Raw genomic sequence first — 18,755 nt, forward strand, 5'->3', positions numbered from 1 at the left:
CTCAAGTGTCACAGAGCCACTATGTGTCAGTATGTCTTTGTACACATCTGGAAACATTTATTCCATTCACTGTGAGGTTTATACTAAGTACTCTATTTTTAAAAGTTACATTTTCCATTTCTGTTCAATTAACAAGCATTTGTCTTCTCTTCCTTCTGTACTGGGGGACAAAAGCTCTTAGAACAAGCATGCATAATGGAGCAGCTTCCTTCCTGGGCCAGGTCTCCCATTCTGACTCTGCTGTTCACTGTCTGTCTCTCTCAGGAGGTGGGGAATGTGTGTCAATCTTGCACAATTGCTCTTGCACAACTAGGACTGGCCTCGCTGATCAGCACCTTCAGATCAGTCAGAACTGTCTGCTTTAATAGAACTGCTCTAACTGTGCACACTACTCTCCAAGTCTTTCCAGATTTCTCTAGAACCACATTTTCCTCAGTGTTTCTTATCACAATCTCATTTATTAAATTTACAAACACAGTCACTCCCACATAATGGACTCTCCCTTAGTTTCCAAAGAACTGCTTCAAATATTCTTGTACACACAAGACCTCTTTCTTTAATCTTTTTAGGACCTAGTGGTAGCATTGCTGAGTGACTGGTAACTTTCTAGGTATAGTTCCATATAGGTTTCCAAAAATGCCTGGACTCCACAATTCCATCAGTAGTACAACAATGTGCCTGCTTTTCTGAACCCTCTCTAACATTTATCTTTGCCATTAGGACAGGTATGGGTTGGAACCTCTGAGTTGCTTAAATTTGCACTTCTCTAATTACTTGTGATTTGGAGCATTTCGTAATTTAGATTTTTCTTAAAAAAATGTTTTTGCATAAACTATGGTGACAAAGATACTTTACAGGTAAACTGCAACTAGTATGAAACAATCTCTTTAGTACAAGAACCAAATATTTAGCATTGTATCTGTCAAAACATTCATCTGACAACAAACATAAAACAAATCAATTCCTGGCATGACATTTTTGTCTAAATGGTTACATGTTCTAGCACTGCAAGGAGGCTTCAATATTTTAGAAAAAATTTGGTTAAAAATTTGGATAAAACAAAAATATTTTTTCAGTCACCTCCTCCCTCCCCAAAAAACCCTCCAAATAACATAAAAGATGCAAGGGCAAATTAAAATTAAATAAAATTCGTGAAAACTTATATTTCATAGTAGCACAAAGGACAAGATGAATAAGTAAAATAGCTCAAAAGCTAGAAAAATAATCCCTGTGAATTCCATCTATTTAAAATTTGGAAATTTAAGTGAATCAACATTTTGAAACATGATTATTTGTATACTACCCTTCTACTATAGAATTTACATATATAAATTATATATTTATATAAACAAATAGTAGAGTACATGTATTAAACTACGTGTGTGTATGTACACACCTTAAGTTAAGATATTCTTTGATTAAAAACAACTTAAAAATTAGAAATGACTAACTTATTTTTTAGAATGCTACATGAAACTACCTACATTACTTCTTTGTTTCGTCTAGGTCCTTCAAAAGGGCGAAAAGGTAGCGATCCTGTTGCAGCATGATAAAATGTTACTCCAATGCTCCAAAGATCAACTGTTGCGCCATATTTCTTCTGATGATCTTTCCTTAGAACTGCTCGTTCATACATATCAGGATGCTGAGAGGAAAATATGAAAATAAAGATGAGATGAATGATAATGTGTACACCTTAGACAAAAATTTTCTGTGTCTTCATTCAAAGGATCATCAATTATATTCCCACATTCGTTATGGGTTTTCATATACACATAAGATACCATAAGCATACAACAGGTACATCCTATGCACTACTGGTATTCTACACATGATTCAATTTACTTCAATCAATAATTACTAACTACCTGGCATATGTTCAAAGCCCTGAGAATACCAAGATAAGCACAGCCCCTGCTCTCACACACAGTTCACAGGCCTTTGGAGACACAGCTTGTACACAGGGAGGTGACCCTAAAGACTCTGAGGAGGGAAGAGTCAGGACAGCTCCCTGAAGGAGGCCCCTAGCTGAAAACAAAACTAGTGAGAGAGCTGCCGTGAGGGCAGCACATACCAGACATGGAGACTGGCCTGACTGAAAGCATAGATAAAGATGGAATACTGAATTAGGGGAATAACTAGTCATCTCTCTTTGATGAAATGTGGAATGTGAAATGGAGTTTTAAAAATAAAACTACAAAAGGAGGTAGGAGTGTCTTTAGAGAGCGAGCCTGCAAGTTTGTATTTGAGCTGAGATCAAAACTGATCAGGCACATCGTGACATGTTATGGTAAAATAGGATTAACAAATCTAAAAAAGGCTATTTATATAATCACTAAATGACAAAATATACATAAAAGAAATTTTTCCTTTTATATTTCAAGCTATAGTTATCAGAAGCAGTAAGGTAAGCAATTTAAAAAGTTAATTCTTTGGAGGTACATGGGAAACTAACAACCTACCCATGGGGGGGGGGGGGTATTTTTTGCAAGGCAATGAATGGGATTAAGTGATTTGCCCAAGGTCACACAGCTGGATAATTATTAAGTTTCTGAGGTCACATTTGAACTCAGGTCCTCCTGACTCTAGGGCTAGTGTTTTATCCACTGTGCCACTCAGCTGCCCCTCAACCTATCCATTTTTTAAAAATTATTTTTTTAATTATTAAATTTACCCTAAATTTTGATAATCTGGTAAATGTTTCCCTCTACAACATCTTCATTATGACATGTAAATAGAGGAAAAGTATAAGCTCAACTAGATCCTACAAAGCAGACAAGTTTTCAATTGATGTCCCAGGATGTCAACCAAGGATGATGCTGAAAGGCAAATGGGGTGCTGGAGTCAGAGGACCTGGATTCAGATTTGGTCTGTCATTTATTACCTGTGTAACTCTAGCCAAATAAATCACTTATCCTCTCTAGGCCTCTATTTCCTCAACTGCAAAATGCATGAGCTGACTAGACAACCCTACATCTATCAAGTTCTGTGAAGTGAAGATCAGCTAAGTCTGAAGAAGTTCAGCATCACTAGGTTAGGTACAGAATGATGAATTTTTCATTCACAATAATTTGGGAAGGTTCTCAAACAAACTAAAGCCAGGGTTTTAATATAAGTCAACAGAAGAAACACCCACTTCAGTGAAACTGGTCAGAAGTCACTTGAAGTTAAAGAATTTCTAACTTCATAAAAAAAAGTATAGTTTTTCAACTGGAGAACTATTCAGCACTGCCCAAGGCAAGTCTTTTCAACACAGTTTTTCTTAATACATTCAAATATAAATCAGAATAAAACCAGAACCTTGATTTGACAGTGTTCTCAGGATCTACTCTATGGATCATTTGAAAGGTGATCCTTCTTGGAAAATTCCCTTCGATGTGGTCCAAGATTAAATTACCTTATAATTAATTCTTCTCCATAGCAAATGTTTTAGGTGGGGTTTGCCAGTATATACACATTTTTTATAAACTGATTATTAAGATAGTAAGGTAATTGAAGACAAGGACTAAACATCAAGTAATATTTGGGTTTTTTTTAAGTAGCAAAACAAAGTTCTATATAACTAACAAGAGCACCAGTACTGCTAAAAAAAAAAAATCAGAGAATCCTTATAAACCCTTATTAACTTTATAAACTTAATTTTAACTTTTTATCTTTCAAATGACTATGCAGCAGCACTCATAAGAGATAAGACCCCTAATTTATTTCCTGTAACCATAAAAGAAAACAATTTATGGGTAACAAATCTCCTTTTCCCACCATTCCCCTGAAGGTTCATTCTCCCAATTGATGAATTTTGTTTTAGATCAATTTCTTTAGCCAACCACAATTGTAACAAGTAGCTCACCAAATATTCTTCAGTGCCATACAAAGAAACAAATTGTTCATCATCTTCCAATACTCTAGCAGCACCAAAATCTGTCAGTTTGTAAACAGATTGTCCATCTTCCCCTATTACACGCATGATATTGCCTGGTTTGATGTCACGATGCACTATTCCATTTTCTCGAAGGTGATTCATTCCACCCACTGCAGCACCAAATACAAAACAAAAAAAGATTATGTAGCAAACTATATATAATGTGGGTGGGTGTATTTAATTTATATATGTATATATATGATCAATTGATATTAAAATCCTTTGAAACCAAAGTTTTCTCAGTGTTTCAAGTCAGGAAAGAAATGAGTGTTGTTTTTTATTAAAACTTTTGTACTTTCCTGAGTGTTATAAAATGATCTTGACTAATTTACTCAGTACAATTCAAATACCTTAAGAATTGGGAAAAAACTATATCAATGCAGAATAAAGAATATTTTAATAGCATAGCGTTTCTCTAAGTTAACATGATGAAAATCTGACTAAATCTAAGAACTGAAGGACTCCATCCTGGGGTTACAATTTCTAACCTCAGACTTAAATATCTGTTATGTATTCAAAAGCTCCCTATAAATGACATGCAAATATTTCAAGAATATAAGTACTTGTTTAAAGAGTAAGAGTACCAGAACGACAGCTATCCCTTAAGCATCACAGGTTTAGAGACAAGTTTTCTTGGTGCAAAATGTTTTGCCCCTCCTTTTGAACCACAAAAGTCTGAATTTTTTTCTTTCATGGGTTATTTATTGTAAAATTTGGGTTGATATACAATACCATACATACATTTTATGCATTTTTGAGTTTGTAAAGTTTTCTATGTCATCTACTGTATTTCTTATGTTATTTGTGGGTACTACAAAATTCCCCAAAGTACCCATTTCTTACATCAACCTGAGATATATCAAAACTGTGATGGAGAAAGTCACAATGTAGAAGAGATAACTGGTAATCTATTTGGCCAACAATCAATTAATAAACATTTATTAAGCACTTACTATATCCTAGATGCTTTTGTTGAGGATACAAACACAAAAAAAAGAAATGATTCCTACTCTCCAGGAGTTTACATTCGATCAAAAAAGGCAGAGTGTGTGTGTGTGTGTGTGTGTGTGTGTGTGTGTGTGTGTACAAAGTAAATTTAAAAATACAAGATATTGAGGGAAGTAAAGTGCTAGTAGGTAAATAGGATCAGAAATAAAATGAACTATTCTAAAAATGATTTAAGATTCTGAATGGAAGAGATATAATATCCAAATCTGAAAGAAAGTAAGATTCAACTTTAAAAACTGATGGAACATACCTACATCTCTCAACACAATTAAAAACTCTGATTCTGGCAGTCCATAGGCATTAGATGGTTCTTCTAAAACAGTATATAAACTACCGCATGGGCAAAATTCCATAACAAGTACTTTATGTCTTGTGGTTGTCTGAGAAAAACAAACAAACAAATAACCAATGGCTGAGATATAGTATAAGAGCATAAAAAATAGAAATTTCATTCACATTTACAGGATTTATTGCAATAATTTGCAAGACACTGTACTACAGTAACCTTGGTGTTTAATTCTACTTAAGATCTAAAATGTTACTGAATCAGAAAGATGAACTGTTAAAAATGTTAAATTTAGGGGTAATCATCACTTCTAAAATTTCATAAATGGTTTCCCCAGATTATAACCCTTAATAAATACTAGCTAAAAAGTTACATAATTACAAAGAAAACAATTTTTCACAGAAAACATTTAAGTTCATATATATTCCTACTGACAAATACACCTGTTCCAAGGATGGAATCATACCCTTAAACTAACTGGCCAACACAACATCTGTTCAGCCAGAGTCTAGCTTGTCCAGGGCTGCTACAGTGATAGTAAATGCTTACAAATGAGTCTCATCTTTTAACATTTCTAAATATTTTCATTGTACCTAATAGTACCCAGTATAGACTACGGCCATACTTTCTTAGTTTCTATGCCATAAAAATCAGAGATTTTTAACTTAAAGCTACCTTAGCAATCCTGTAGCCATCAAGTTTCAGGGACTTCCCTAAGGTCACATAACTATTAAGTTGCAGAGTTTAGATTTGAACTCAAGTTTCAGATTACAAATCCACTGCTCTTTGAACTGTAAGGTACTGCCAGCTGTTGTATAAATGCATGCAGAGAACTTAGGATAGGGAAAAGTTTGTGAACAGAAATTACTCTGTCTCTGCGTGTAATTACAAAATATGTACTAGCACACACCATTCTTAACTACATAAGGTTTTATTCATTTACAGGTAATAAATAAAATGAAATTATACATTTTATTTTCTCTGTCAAACTATTCATAAGGCTGCACTATGATTGCTATCATTTCTAAAACTTAATTATATCTAAAAACACCATCTTGACTTCCGGTTAAGTTGGAGACATGAAAGGTTGCAAAGGATAAATTTCTCTTTCTCTTCCTCTCTCTCCCTCCTTTCCTCCTTTCTTTAGACAAAACAATAATAAGCAAAGATCCTCTATTCTGTTTGGACCTTCCTGTGCACAAACACACAAACATACAAGTATAAGCACCAACACAAGAACAAGCCAGGTGAAAGCTCACAGCAAGGAAGATAGTATTAGCCCTGGTGCTCCAAAGCTTGTAAGGGCATCTGAAGAAAGGATTCACACTTGACTACATACAAAATAATTTAATCCTAAGAAACTAGTGGGTCAGAAAATAAATGGAAACCACAGATCACTTTGCCCAAGATGAGACAACATATCAAAACTGCTAAGATGGAGTTAGATCTGTTTTTACAAGAAAATTTAAATCTTTGAGCACTTTCATTAAAAAGAGAAAGAAAAGATCAGATATGAAATTTTTTTAAAAAAACTGGAAAAACAACAATAACAAAAATTAAATACAAGCATAGTCATTCTGAAATTCAAAGAGGAAAAGAGAGTTGAAAGCAAAAATTTTTTTTTAAGAAAACTAATAAAATAAATGATTAATAAAGTCTGATTAAAGAGAAAAATCAAATTGCAATATCAAAAATAAAAAAGGAGAATTCATAATAAATGAAGAGCAAAGAAAATTACTATAAATTAAGAAAACAACTATCTTTAAAAATGTAAAATACTGATTAACAACAGAACAAAGAAAGAGTACTTAAATAACTCAATTTCAGCACAAGATGGAATTTCCAGTGAACTGATATCAAAAATGGTTGATGTAGAAAAACCAGTCAAGGAAAGATAATTTAAGAACCACTCAACTCCCTGAAAACCATGATTTTAAAAAGCCTAGATATACGAGAAGAAATCAAAATGAAAACTGCCCAAATCTGGCTAGAGATCCACCAACCAATTCTGAAAGAATCACCAAATAAAAAAGTTCAGGAAAGTCACAACCTAAATCAAGAGCTTCCAAATCAAAGGAAAGGAAAAATACTTGGGGGTGGGGGTGGGGTGTTGGAGGGGAGAAAGAAAGAGAAAAAATACTGCAAGCAGTCAAAAAGAAATATATCAAGTACCAAGGAACTATGGTCAGGATTACACAAGCCCAGTAGCTTATACTATAATCAAGGGAAAAATAATAATAACAAAAGGCAAAAGGCTTACAACCATGGCTGAGTATAATCTTAAACATGAACTTTTAATGGAATATAAGTTTCAGAACTGATTCAGAATGTTGCAATGTAAACACAAAAGCCCAGAGAAACACAGGAAGATAAATGTATTTGAGAACCTAGAAGAAGCTGCATGAGGATTATAAAGCTAATATTTTAGTTTAAAAAAAATAAGTGTCAGAACTTTAATATCTTCAAAGGTACTGAGGAAACTGGAGGAAATTTGGGAGGGAATGGATGGAGCAGTAGGTCTCAGATGATCTTCACTATTATCTGAAATAGAAAAAGGAGGGCTGAACAGACACAGAGTTTGGTTAGGGAATATATCAAACCCAAAGAGAAAACAAGGAATTGGAAGAAGTTAGGAGTGTAGGGGATAGGGAATTGTTATAAACAAAACAAAGTTCCTAATCTTGGAAAGAGATTAAAAGAAAGAAAAGAAAAAACTAGAATCTATGGAAATGCCTTAGATTGCCTCTTAGACAACTGAGGAGTAGCTGCATAAATTGTGGCATATGACCATAATAAATATTACTGTACTGCATAAAATGATGAAAAAAGATTCAGAGTCTTGGGTAGTACAAACTGAACAGAACCATTAGAATTCATACAATACTATAACATTTAAAAAAAAACAATGAAAAACTGAAATATGATCAAAACAATGACCAATAAAACAATGACCAATTGTGACTCCAGAAGATTGATGAGGAACCACTTCTTGGCAGAGTGATGATAAGACTAGAGATCCAGAACAAGAAATATGTTTTCAAACAAGCTGTGAAATACTTGAGAACCAAGATCACCAAAATGACCAAGATTCCAGAAAACTGATGAAGTATGTTTTCCACTACTGGAACAAAAGGCAAAGGATTTGAAGAAGTACAGCATGAGCCATACATTTTATGACACAGCCAATGATTGGATTGGTTTATTTTTTTTAATCTATACTTGCTACAAGGAAGATTTTTGGAGGAGAAGAGAGGAATATATTAAGGGAGGGTAATGATAAAAGACAAAAAAGAATCACTCAAACATGAAGAATAAAAACAAAACAACAATAACACATAGAAGAGAGCAGAAAGAAGTTCTGAAGGGGATCCAGACAGGCAGGTCTGTTGTATTTACTGTTTAACTGAAATACAAAACCATAATGCAGTTCAACAGAGTATCTCAGCAATTAGTTATCACACAATTTTGGTTTGGCCACATTTCTTTGTAAGATAATTTTCTTTGACGGGGTAGAGAGGTTTTTCTACCTCCATATTTGGAAAAAATAATTTTGTCAACATTATCATCTTCTCCATTTCTGAAAATCCTCAAATGTTATTCTACTACAATATCTGACTGTATAGACAGAAAGAAGCAACAGAAGAAAAAGGGCTAAGTAGACATTTTGATACTATGTATCTTCCCATTATTTTTGTCTTCCCAAATCCTCAGATACCTAAATCAGATTTCTGTTTGATTTATATAGACAAACATACATACAAAAAACCACTAAATAAAGACACTTTAAAGGAGAACTACACTTTCCTATTCAATCTTTTTCTGTTCTTTATATAAGGAAATGGTCATGATTGTTGATATCTGTTAAGTTATTTAAAAAAGAAAAAAATTTAAATTATCCTAATTTCTGTTGTTTCCTTTTACTAAGTCCCATTCCTCATTTGATCTTTAAATTTTGTTTTTCTCTTTTCTTCTCCACCACCTTCGTCTACTTGACGGACTTCCCTCTATAATTTATTTATGTGGATTTAGTTGTTTCTCCCAGCATTATACCATATAGCTAGAATTCTAACTTTTATCCCATATTGTTTATTCTTGGAAGATTTCTTTCTGGTTGCCTTTCTGTAATGGTCCTTTATTCATTTAAAGTTCTGTTAACAGTGAAGTACAGTGGAAAGAGCTTTGGGTTAGTGACTTTGGGTGGTCATTTACCATCCCTCAAACTCCGGCTCTTCTATCAATTGGATATAACAGTATCTGCCTCAGGGGACTGCTGTGAGGATCAAATGAAAGCATTATGTAAACCATAAAGCACTCCAAAAACATAAAATCGTACTGAAATTACTTTTTAAAAAACTAAGTATACACCCACTAATAGCTAGAATTTACATTACATGTAAGATATAGTTGATTAAAATACAAATACTTACCTCCTCTTCAATAGCAAACAATTTTACAATATTCTTGTGATTTAATTTTTTTAAGACTTCAAATTCTCTCATCTGAACATCCACTGGACGAAGGAAACTTATGCTATTAAATACCTTGACCGCAAATAAATCACCAGTTTTCTAAAGAGAAGAATGTCTAATTAAAAATATTATATAGAAAATTAAAATCATTACAAATACTCATGTTGTTATAAATTATTTGATAAAATCTGATACAAAGGGCTACTTACATTTATACAAAAGTATAACAACTCTTTGTCATACTTTCTATTATAACTACCATAACTTAGGAAGTACTTAATTTATACATGAGAAAGTAAATAAAATCTACCTTAAAATATGACATATGATTAATATAATTAAGAGCATTATGAGTTTCAAGTGGGATACTAATAATGCCTTTCACAACAGTAGAAACTTCATGCTATGACTTCAGGAATAAAAGCTATCATTTTGAGTGCTTAAATAATAAATTAATGCACACTGACACATTGCACACAAAAATTAATCAATATAAAAGTGATGCTGGGAAATGGTTAAACAAATACTGGGACATGACTGTGATGGAATATTATTGTATGGTTAGAAGCAATCAACATTATGAATGTAGAGAAACAGGAAGATTTATATGAATTGATATAAAGTAACAAGGAAATTCAGGAAAAAACAAACACAATGACTACAGGAACATAAAAGGAAAAACTGATGACAAAATAACTCAGAATGTTATATTATTAAAATGACCAATTTGGCCTTCAAGAAGAAATATAAGAAGATACCTCCCCCACCCATCTTCTTCACAGAGCTCAGAGCATTGGCTGTGTCAGACTTCTTCAATACTAATTAGTGTGGCTGAACTGTTTTACCCCTTTTTATTCTTTTTTCTGAGGCAGGTGTGAGGAACCCTTTTTCTACAAAAGGTCATTTTGAATATTTATAACATCATTTATGGGCTATGTTTGGTCATATTTAATTAATTCACCCCTAAAAATCTATTAGATTTATTGAATTTCAAGTCCCACCTGACACTGCCTTGCCAACACCAGACCAACACAGCCCATGGGTCAGAGATTCCCTACCCCTATTCTAAGGAATGGCTTTCTGAAAAGGGGGACATTATAGAAAATGTAGATAATGTAAAAGCAAAGATATCACTAAAATTTTATTTTAATTAAAAAAAATCAAAGATCATGATGAGCGCTTTGTAAAGAGCAGATCTACAAAGTTATTGTAACCTCAGAATTGTAAAGGCCCTTGGAAACTATACTGTCCAGCCCACTACTAAGCAGTAATTTCCAAATGGTCATCAAGGCTCTCTCTACTTGGACAGACCTTTCAGTTGTTGGGAACCCATACATTTAAAATCAAGAAAACCCATTTTACTTGGTAGCAGCTCTTGAGTGGTGACAAGATGCATTCTTTCTCATTTTGCATTTTAATTTGCTACTCTAATGTCTACTTTTTTAGTTCTGCTTTTAGGAGCTAACTAAAACAATTTTCATCTCTTTTGCACATGAGCATTTATAATAGATGATAGTATATGAAGACAGTTATTATATGTCTTCCCTAGCAAATTTTCTCTTTTCTAGGCTAAACAACAATTACTACTAATATTAATTTATATCTTCATCTTGTAGAAAATCATAATTTTCAGATTTAGGCTACTTCTATAGAAGACTTTTTTAAAAAAACTTAAAAAACTGTATTTACTAATAAAGATTTGATATTCAACAGTTATTCAAGTTTTATGTATGCCTAAGATTAGACTAAAGTTAAAGTTTTTTTTTTTTATTTTCTGCTAAATTTCAAAGAAAATATTATATTAGTATATGTTCCTGGAACAGATGGCAATTTACATGCCAGAAGATAAGAATTCCTACTCTAAATAAATACTAAATCACAAGGAAACAGAAAGTGAAACTTATCTTTTTCACTCTCAGGCCCAAGGGAAACTGTAAGTACAAGCAACAAAGACAGAAAACTAATTAGTTTCCTTTGTAATCTTATGCATTTTCTTCTATGCATTTACAAACATTCTTCTAAAGAAAAGGTCCTCTGGCTAAAACACAAAAGATAAAAACTCCATCAATAGAGAGATCAAAAAATACATTCAAAATAGAGGTAGAGAAGTAGAAAAATACTCCTCTTAAACTAAGACAATTCAATCAACTAAGAAGAAACCTCAGAAACCAATGACCAAAAACCACCTTCATGATAGCCTTAAACTATATTTTGAATCCCAGTTTGAATTATAGCTTGCTTAAAGTCACTTTTCTACTGTCATCCTGGATCTGTGAAGGAGTGGTTTCTCCTTGGATTTACAACCTCTCCCCTTTTTTTTAATTCTACAGTTCATTTCCATATAGCTTCTACTGCAAAACAGCAAATGCACAGTGCCTTGAGAGGTGCTGCTACATTGTGGACAAAGTGCTGAATGTGGAGTTGGGAGACCTGGGAACAAATCCCACCTCTGAAACACAAGGGTTATGATCACCTAAGCTTTCTCAGGCTCAGTTTTCTCATTTGTAAAATGGGGTAATAACAACTTCACAGAACTATTGTTACCATCAAATGAGATTTTATAGTATAACTCAATTCAAGTTTCCTTGTATATGGGTGTGTGTATATATACTTATGCATTGCTGACCTCTAATAACTAATATCATTTTATTAAAAGTCACTAGGTGTGCTGACATGCTGAAGGAAGATTCACATTTGTGGAGGATCTGGCATAACTGATAAGGCATAAAGATCCTCGGTTTGGGGGAACCATCCCTCCTGGCATGTCCTCCTAGAGGTACCTTCTAGTGGGTGTGTCTGATATCTAGCCCCCATTCTAGGCTGGAAACCACACCCTTCCATATAAAATTATAATTCCATAACACAAGTAGTTGGAAATTCCCTTTTCACATAAAGCCCCTTTAAATCAGATCAAATTAGAAAAGGCAAAATTTTCTTTAGATAGTCTTCTATTAACAAATCATCATTTGTAAAGGTACCAAAATCAGGATAAACTTTCCTGCTATAAAGTGCGCATGCATGCATGCATACACACACACACATACACACACAAATACGTGTTTATATATATATATACACATATATATATTCCTGCTTGAAAGTGGGCACACATGTGTGTATGTATATATACATACATATATGTATAAATGTAAAAGAGAGAATGATATATATTTTAAATGGGGAAAAATGTATTGTTCACAGGGGTTATCATTCATATTAAGCCCTCTAACTGTGCTTTGGAATTATCCTTCACTCCGCCTCAATACTTCTCACCTAGATTACATAAACAGTTTCCTAACTAGATGCTCTGCTTCAAGTCCCTAATCACTCCAGTCAATCCCACTTCTGGAGGCCAAAGTAAATTTCCTTTAGAAAAGGTCTAACCACTCCTTCACTCAATCAATTCCAGGACTTCCTTTAGACCTCAGCAATCCAGTCAAACTAGCCATCTTTTTGTTCCTCTAACCAGACAGACACTGACACACACTTATTTTCAACCCTGTGATTTCCAATAGACCTGGAGTTTACACACTTCTTATCTCTGCCTCACTGTGTCACTTCCTCTAATATTCCCATAATTATCATCTTCAGTATTAAGCTTTTCCAGATTCCCCCAACTACTAGTGTTTCTACCCAAATTACTCTGTAATTAACTACTTTGTAATTTATATTTATTAACTTTACATTTATGCTATATATATTCATATATACTTGTCTTCTCCATTAAAATGTAAGATCTTGGTGAGTGGGAATTATTTCTTTCTTTGTACTTGTATAACCAAGCATATACTACACAGTTTTTAAACGATTGATACTGAATAATAAAAGATCTAAGGGATTTTGAGAGTACACATTGTATCTTGATTTGACTAATCGCTTCCTGCTTCACAGGCAGTTTCCTTTTCAATCTATTTCAAGTTAGCTGACTCTTCCATTTATCCAGGGTCTTGGTGTCACTTTCTATGCCACACTGGTTTGCACCACTAGTCCTAAGTTCAAAGTCTCTCTCCTGAGTTCTCTATCACGAGACCAGTCTAGCTTAAGGGGGAAAATAATTCTCTTTACAGCTACCTGAACACCCCAAAATGTCAACAGTCCTTGGACAGTGACCACAGAACTTCCATACCAGATACACTCCTCTAACCTGAATGAAGTTATTCTTGACTGAGGTCATCCCATTACACATAATGCCATCCTGTCCCTTAAATAAAACGATAAAATTTATTAATGGTAGTTTGGAGGTATGGTTGGGGCATGAACACCAGAAAAGATCTTGAGATAAAGACAAATTCAGTGCATTTTATAAGTAGGACTGAAATTATCCCGATGATGTTCATTCACGTGTTTCTTCCACAGTTTGGGCAAAACTACTCTAATTTCAAATTCAATTCTTTGCCCAAAAAGCAATCTTTTACAGCTCTGCTCTCAGCATCTCAATGCTAGGTTCACAACCCTCTAGATCAGACATTTTTCCTGGGTATCCATGAACTTAAAAAAAATTGCTAACTATGCTTCAATGTCTATTTTATTTATATATTTAAAGAAATTATTCTAATTTTCCAGTAGTTTTTACCAGACTGCCAAAGAAGTTCATAATACAAAAAAAGTTTAAGAAAGTTTGTTTCAGGATCACATCATTGCATATTCAATAAGTACATCCAATTTTTCAGTTATTAAAGAAAGCCTAGTGACAATATTTTTTATTTTTTTTTTATTTAAGACAACAGGGTTAAGTGACTTGCCCAAGGTTACATAGCTAGGCAATTAGGTCTTTGAGGTCACATCTAAACTCAGGTCCTCCTGTCTCCAGGACTGGTACTCTATCCACTGCACCACCAGGCTGTCTCCCTAGTGACAAATTTACTGTGAGCATCAAGTTACTAATTACCTCAACTAATCTTTAATTCCTTCTCATTGAGTTGGCTAAGGCTGCCTAAGGCATAAAGTCCTTTCCAGTACAAAGATTCAACAGAATTTCTACTGCCCTGCAGGGATGTCTTTCTGACCTAACACTTATCAATAAGAAAACAAAAGGGAGTTGTACTTTATTTTAATTAATTACAAATTGTGGCCTTTTTCTGTTTTTCTTTTTGTTTTTGCAAGACCATGGGGGTAAGTGACTTGCCCAAGGTCACACACCTAGGTATTTATTAAGTGTCTGAGGCAGGTTTTGAACTCAGGTCCTCCCTACTCCAGGGCTTCTAATCCATTGTGTCACCTAGCTGCCGGAACTGTAGCCTTTTCCACCTTATTTTAGGTGAAAGACATTTTTACTGGCTGTTTCCCCCAGGCCTAGAACTTGTTTTCTCCTTATCCCCAGTCTACAATTTCACCTTTGGCAAGAAGCCTTCCCCCAGTCCTCTTCATCTTAGTGCCACCCTCTGAATTATCTCAGTACATGTTATATGCATCGTCTCACCTCATTAGACTGTAAGGTCCTTGAGAGCAAGAATTCATCTTTGTCCTTTTTTTGTATCCCCAGAACTCAAGCACAGCTTAGCCTAGGCTAACAGGGACTCTTAGTAAGAGACTGTTGACGTTATGGGTTGCATTCACCTGTACCTGAATAACTGGTCTGGCTTGAACTAGGTTCAAAATAGTAATCACGTTCTTCCAATGTTTCCTTCAATTCTATTTTTGTAGTCAGTTTTTCCTTAGTGGTCTAAATCAGGTCCTAAATTGAAGAACCTCTTGTTGGTTTTCCATTTTCTAAAGGAATTCCTGCATAGAATGTTTTGCTGCTCAGTTTTATTGGAGAGAAACTTCTAGCAGATGGAAATGAGATGGAGTCCATCCTCATAACTATATCAGAGCCTCAAAAAGCCACTTTTACCTTCTACTTTGGTAACTCCCCATTCCTTTATGCCTGCTGTAATATATCCTCACCTGCCTTTCAGCCTTATCCAAACATTCTGTGCCGTGCTTCCCTCTAAGCTGATATATTTCCACACAGAATCATTTCCTGATATACAATCACACTTAGAACTGCTCCACTGACCCTTTTATACAATCTATTCCTTTTGAATAAAGCATACCCTTTTGAAGCAGTAAGTCACAATAACCAAGCTTCAATATGAAGTTACATTTACCTTCTTGGATTAAGAACTCTAGGTTCACCTTAACCCTTTAACACTCATGTTCTACACACCAATGTTCTCAGCACTGTGCTAAGTGCTGGGAATACAAAGATCAAAACAGTTTTTGGCCTTAAAATGTTTATATTTTCCATGGGAATATAATATGTATAACTACAAGTAACCATGTATAAGAATCACTACAAATTAGTTTGGGAGGAAGAGAGACACTAAAAGCTACAGAAATCAGAAAAGGCCTCATATACAAGGTGAATTCACCTGCACTGAGCTTAGAAGGAACTTAGGGATTCTAAAGAATGAATGAAAAAAACATTTAACTATACAGATGCCAAACACTTCATATAGTGTTACGACTTTTTTTGATAGTTTTATTGAACTTTCCCCTCCCTAGTCTTTGTTTTAAAAGAAGACTCCCTGGAAGGGAGAGGGAAACAAAGGGAAATGTAGTTAACATAAAACAAAAGATGTAAACGCAAAAATTTATTTTTTAAAAAAGAAGAAAAATAGGGGGCAGCTAGGTGGGCACAGTGGATAGAGCACCAGCCCTGGAGTCAGGAGTACCTGAGTTCAAATCTGACCTCACACACTAAAGAATTACCTCGCTTGGGCTAGTGTGGCCTTGGGCAAGCCACTTAACCACATTGCCTTGCAAAAATCCAAAAAAAAATCTAAACAAACAAAAAAGAAGAAGAATTACGCTAGGATCTGAAGAATTCAAACAGAAAAAAAAAGCAGCTTCTGTTCTCAAAAGAGCCCATGCTAAGCGGAGGGAAGGTCTCACCATTGGAGGGTTTGGCTGCAGGATTAGTGGAAAGACCTAGGATTCTTAAAGTATGGTGACAGGATAGATGGCAAATGCCAAGGTGCTACAGAACAGAGGGTAAGGCTGGAAAGTCTGAAGAAGTCAGCACCAGGGCAGATGGCGACAGCCAAGGTCCGTGACTGAGCTGGGATTCAATTCTAGATTATCTGACTCCAGATCTAGTACTCCTTTCACTGCACCACACTGTCCCTGGTTTCTAAATATACTTTAACCACACTACTTAATAATTCTTGAAAATTCCCTAGGTTACATGACTATGTAGATGTGAGGAGGAATGAATTCCAAACATGGGGGTCAACCTGTGCAAAGGCACTGGAGGTGGAGGTTTGTGTGTGAAAAATAGTGATAAGGACAGTCTGGTTGAACTCACAGAATATGACAAGGGAAGGAATACAAAAGGTTGGGCAAGTAAGTGAAGTTTAAATGACAAACAGCTATGGGGCACAGTAGACAAAATGCTGGAAGAAAGGAAGAGCTACATTCAAGTCCAGTTGCCCACACTTATTAGCTGTTTGACTTGGGGAAAGTCACTGGACCTACCTCCCAGGACCTGTGTGAGGATTAAACAAAGTAAAAGTGCTTAGCCTGGCATACCACAGATGCCATATATTCACCAGCTATTGTGCTAGAGAAAAAAAGAGCCATTGGGATTTGACAACTAGAGGATCACAAGGCTCTGCTCTAGTTACCCGAAGGACACAGTGGAGAGTTAGAGATAATTAGGAGGAAGCTGTTACAATCGATCAGAGGCTGTATAAGTCAGGTTTTGAAATGAGACTACCAGAGGGTGGTGGTCTCTTCAAAAGAACCAGAAAAAGTCCTAAGAGGAGTGGAGTTGGTGGATGAGATAGTGAGTTGGTTTGGGCTTGTTTAGTTTGAGTTGGCTAGACCTCTACCTGTATCATTACTCTCCCAATTCCTGAATATTGTTTCCTTTGAATTACCAGCACCTCCATTACTATTCACAAGGTACATAATGTCACATGGCATTAGCCTTGGAAGTTTATAGGTTAGATTTCTCTCTTTTGTTCCATATTCATTTCAAAGACCCTTTGATAAAATCTGTAAATTTCCAAATTTTCTTTCGTGATTCTCAGATGTGCTCCATTCATAGTCTGTATCTTCAGCCTTGTTCCACCATCCCAGTCTGCTTTTAACACCAGCTGCCATTTCTTGATCTTCTGTCCTCCTTCAAGTCTAAGCCTTCACTCAACAGTAGGGATGAAAATATCATCTCTGCCTCTAAGTTCTTCAAAACTCACTGCCAAAGGACTTCATGATCCCCAGAGATGCTGAACAGGATTTCTCTGACAGAACCACATGTTCCTTCATCAGTCACCAAGAATCGTGGTCACTGGATGTCAGTCAAATGGTGGTCAGTACTGAATGTCAGTTTTACCAAGTCTAATGTGTACCAAACCTATCCCAGATAAGAACCTGGAATACAGTATACAACCTGTTTATCCATATTAAGCTGACAAAAGGCAGGAGACAGGTGATAATCACATGTTTCTTTTCTTCCTGTGACCAGTTCAAGGTCATCAGGTTCCTGGTGACATCTCTGAGTCCCTTCCATAATTCTTTTGCTTTCTCCTCAAAGCAGGATCAAACCTATGGCATAATTGTACTAGTTCAGTGTTCCTTGTTTCCTTCTGGTTTTGGACAAAAACCTTCAATTCTCTAACGTCCTTCTGACTTTTTGTTTTCTTCTTAAAAGTACTTTTTTTCCATATTTTAAGGGAATATTTCATTCTCCCTGGTAAATTAGAGAAGATATTCCTTTAACCAGTCCACCCTCTCAAACAGAGAGCAATCTGCATTTTTTACACATGGAGCCATTTAACTGGCTTTGCAAGGAACAAAATATAATTTCTCTAAGTCAAGAAAAGATTTCCTTCACAGCCACGAGAATAGAGAGCCTCAGTCCCATGTGTGACTCTTACTTTCTAGAAACTCTTCTAGTTAAGTGCTACCACAAACTGGCTGCTCCCTCAAAAAAAAAGAAAAAAAAGGAAAGAAAAGACTAATGGGAGAAAAATATAATTTCAAAGTATCTAAAAACCTGCCACAGGATTCAGACATCAAATTTTGAGTTTTTCAGTCCCAGCAGGTAGAAGTAGGAAGAAAAAGCAAACATTGTATAAGTTTTAAACTA

General features: G+C 35.0%; 1 protein-coding gene across 3 annotated transcripts in view; it reads right to left on the reverse strand.

The window, feature by feature from the left end:
• Positions 1–18,755, reverse strand: part of TBK1 (TANK binding kinase 1) — a 59,842-nt gene that overhangs the window by 34,213 nt on the left and 6,874 nt on the right. For 2 of the 3 annotated variants that reach the window (XM_074226219.1, XM_074226220.1), the window contains exons 3-6: positions 9,641–9,781; positions 5,178–5,307; positions 3,848–4,029; positions 1,485–1,645 (exon numbers count right to left, since the gene is read on the reverse strand). In XM_074226219.1, the coding sequence (XP_074082320.1) occupies positions 1,485–1,645; positions 3,848–4,029; positions 5,178–5,307; positions 9,641–9,781 (614 nt within the window). Of the gene's footprint in view, positions 1–1,484; positions 1,646–3,847; positions 4,030–5,177; positions 5,308–9,640; positions 9,782–18,755 lie in introns of those variants that run through there. The other variant, XM_074226221.1, reaches the window with a different exon arrangement.

This window comes from Macrotis lagotis, chromosome 2 (assembly GCF_037893015.1).
Source record: "Macrotis lagotis isolate mMagLag1 chromosome 2, bilby.v1.9.chrom.fasta, whole genome shotgun sequence".
Classification (NCBI taxonomy): Eukaryota; Metazoa; Chordata; class Mammalia; order Peramelemorphia; family Peramelidae; genus Macrotis; species Macrotis lagotis.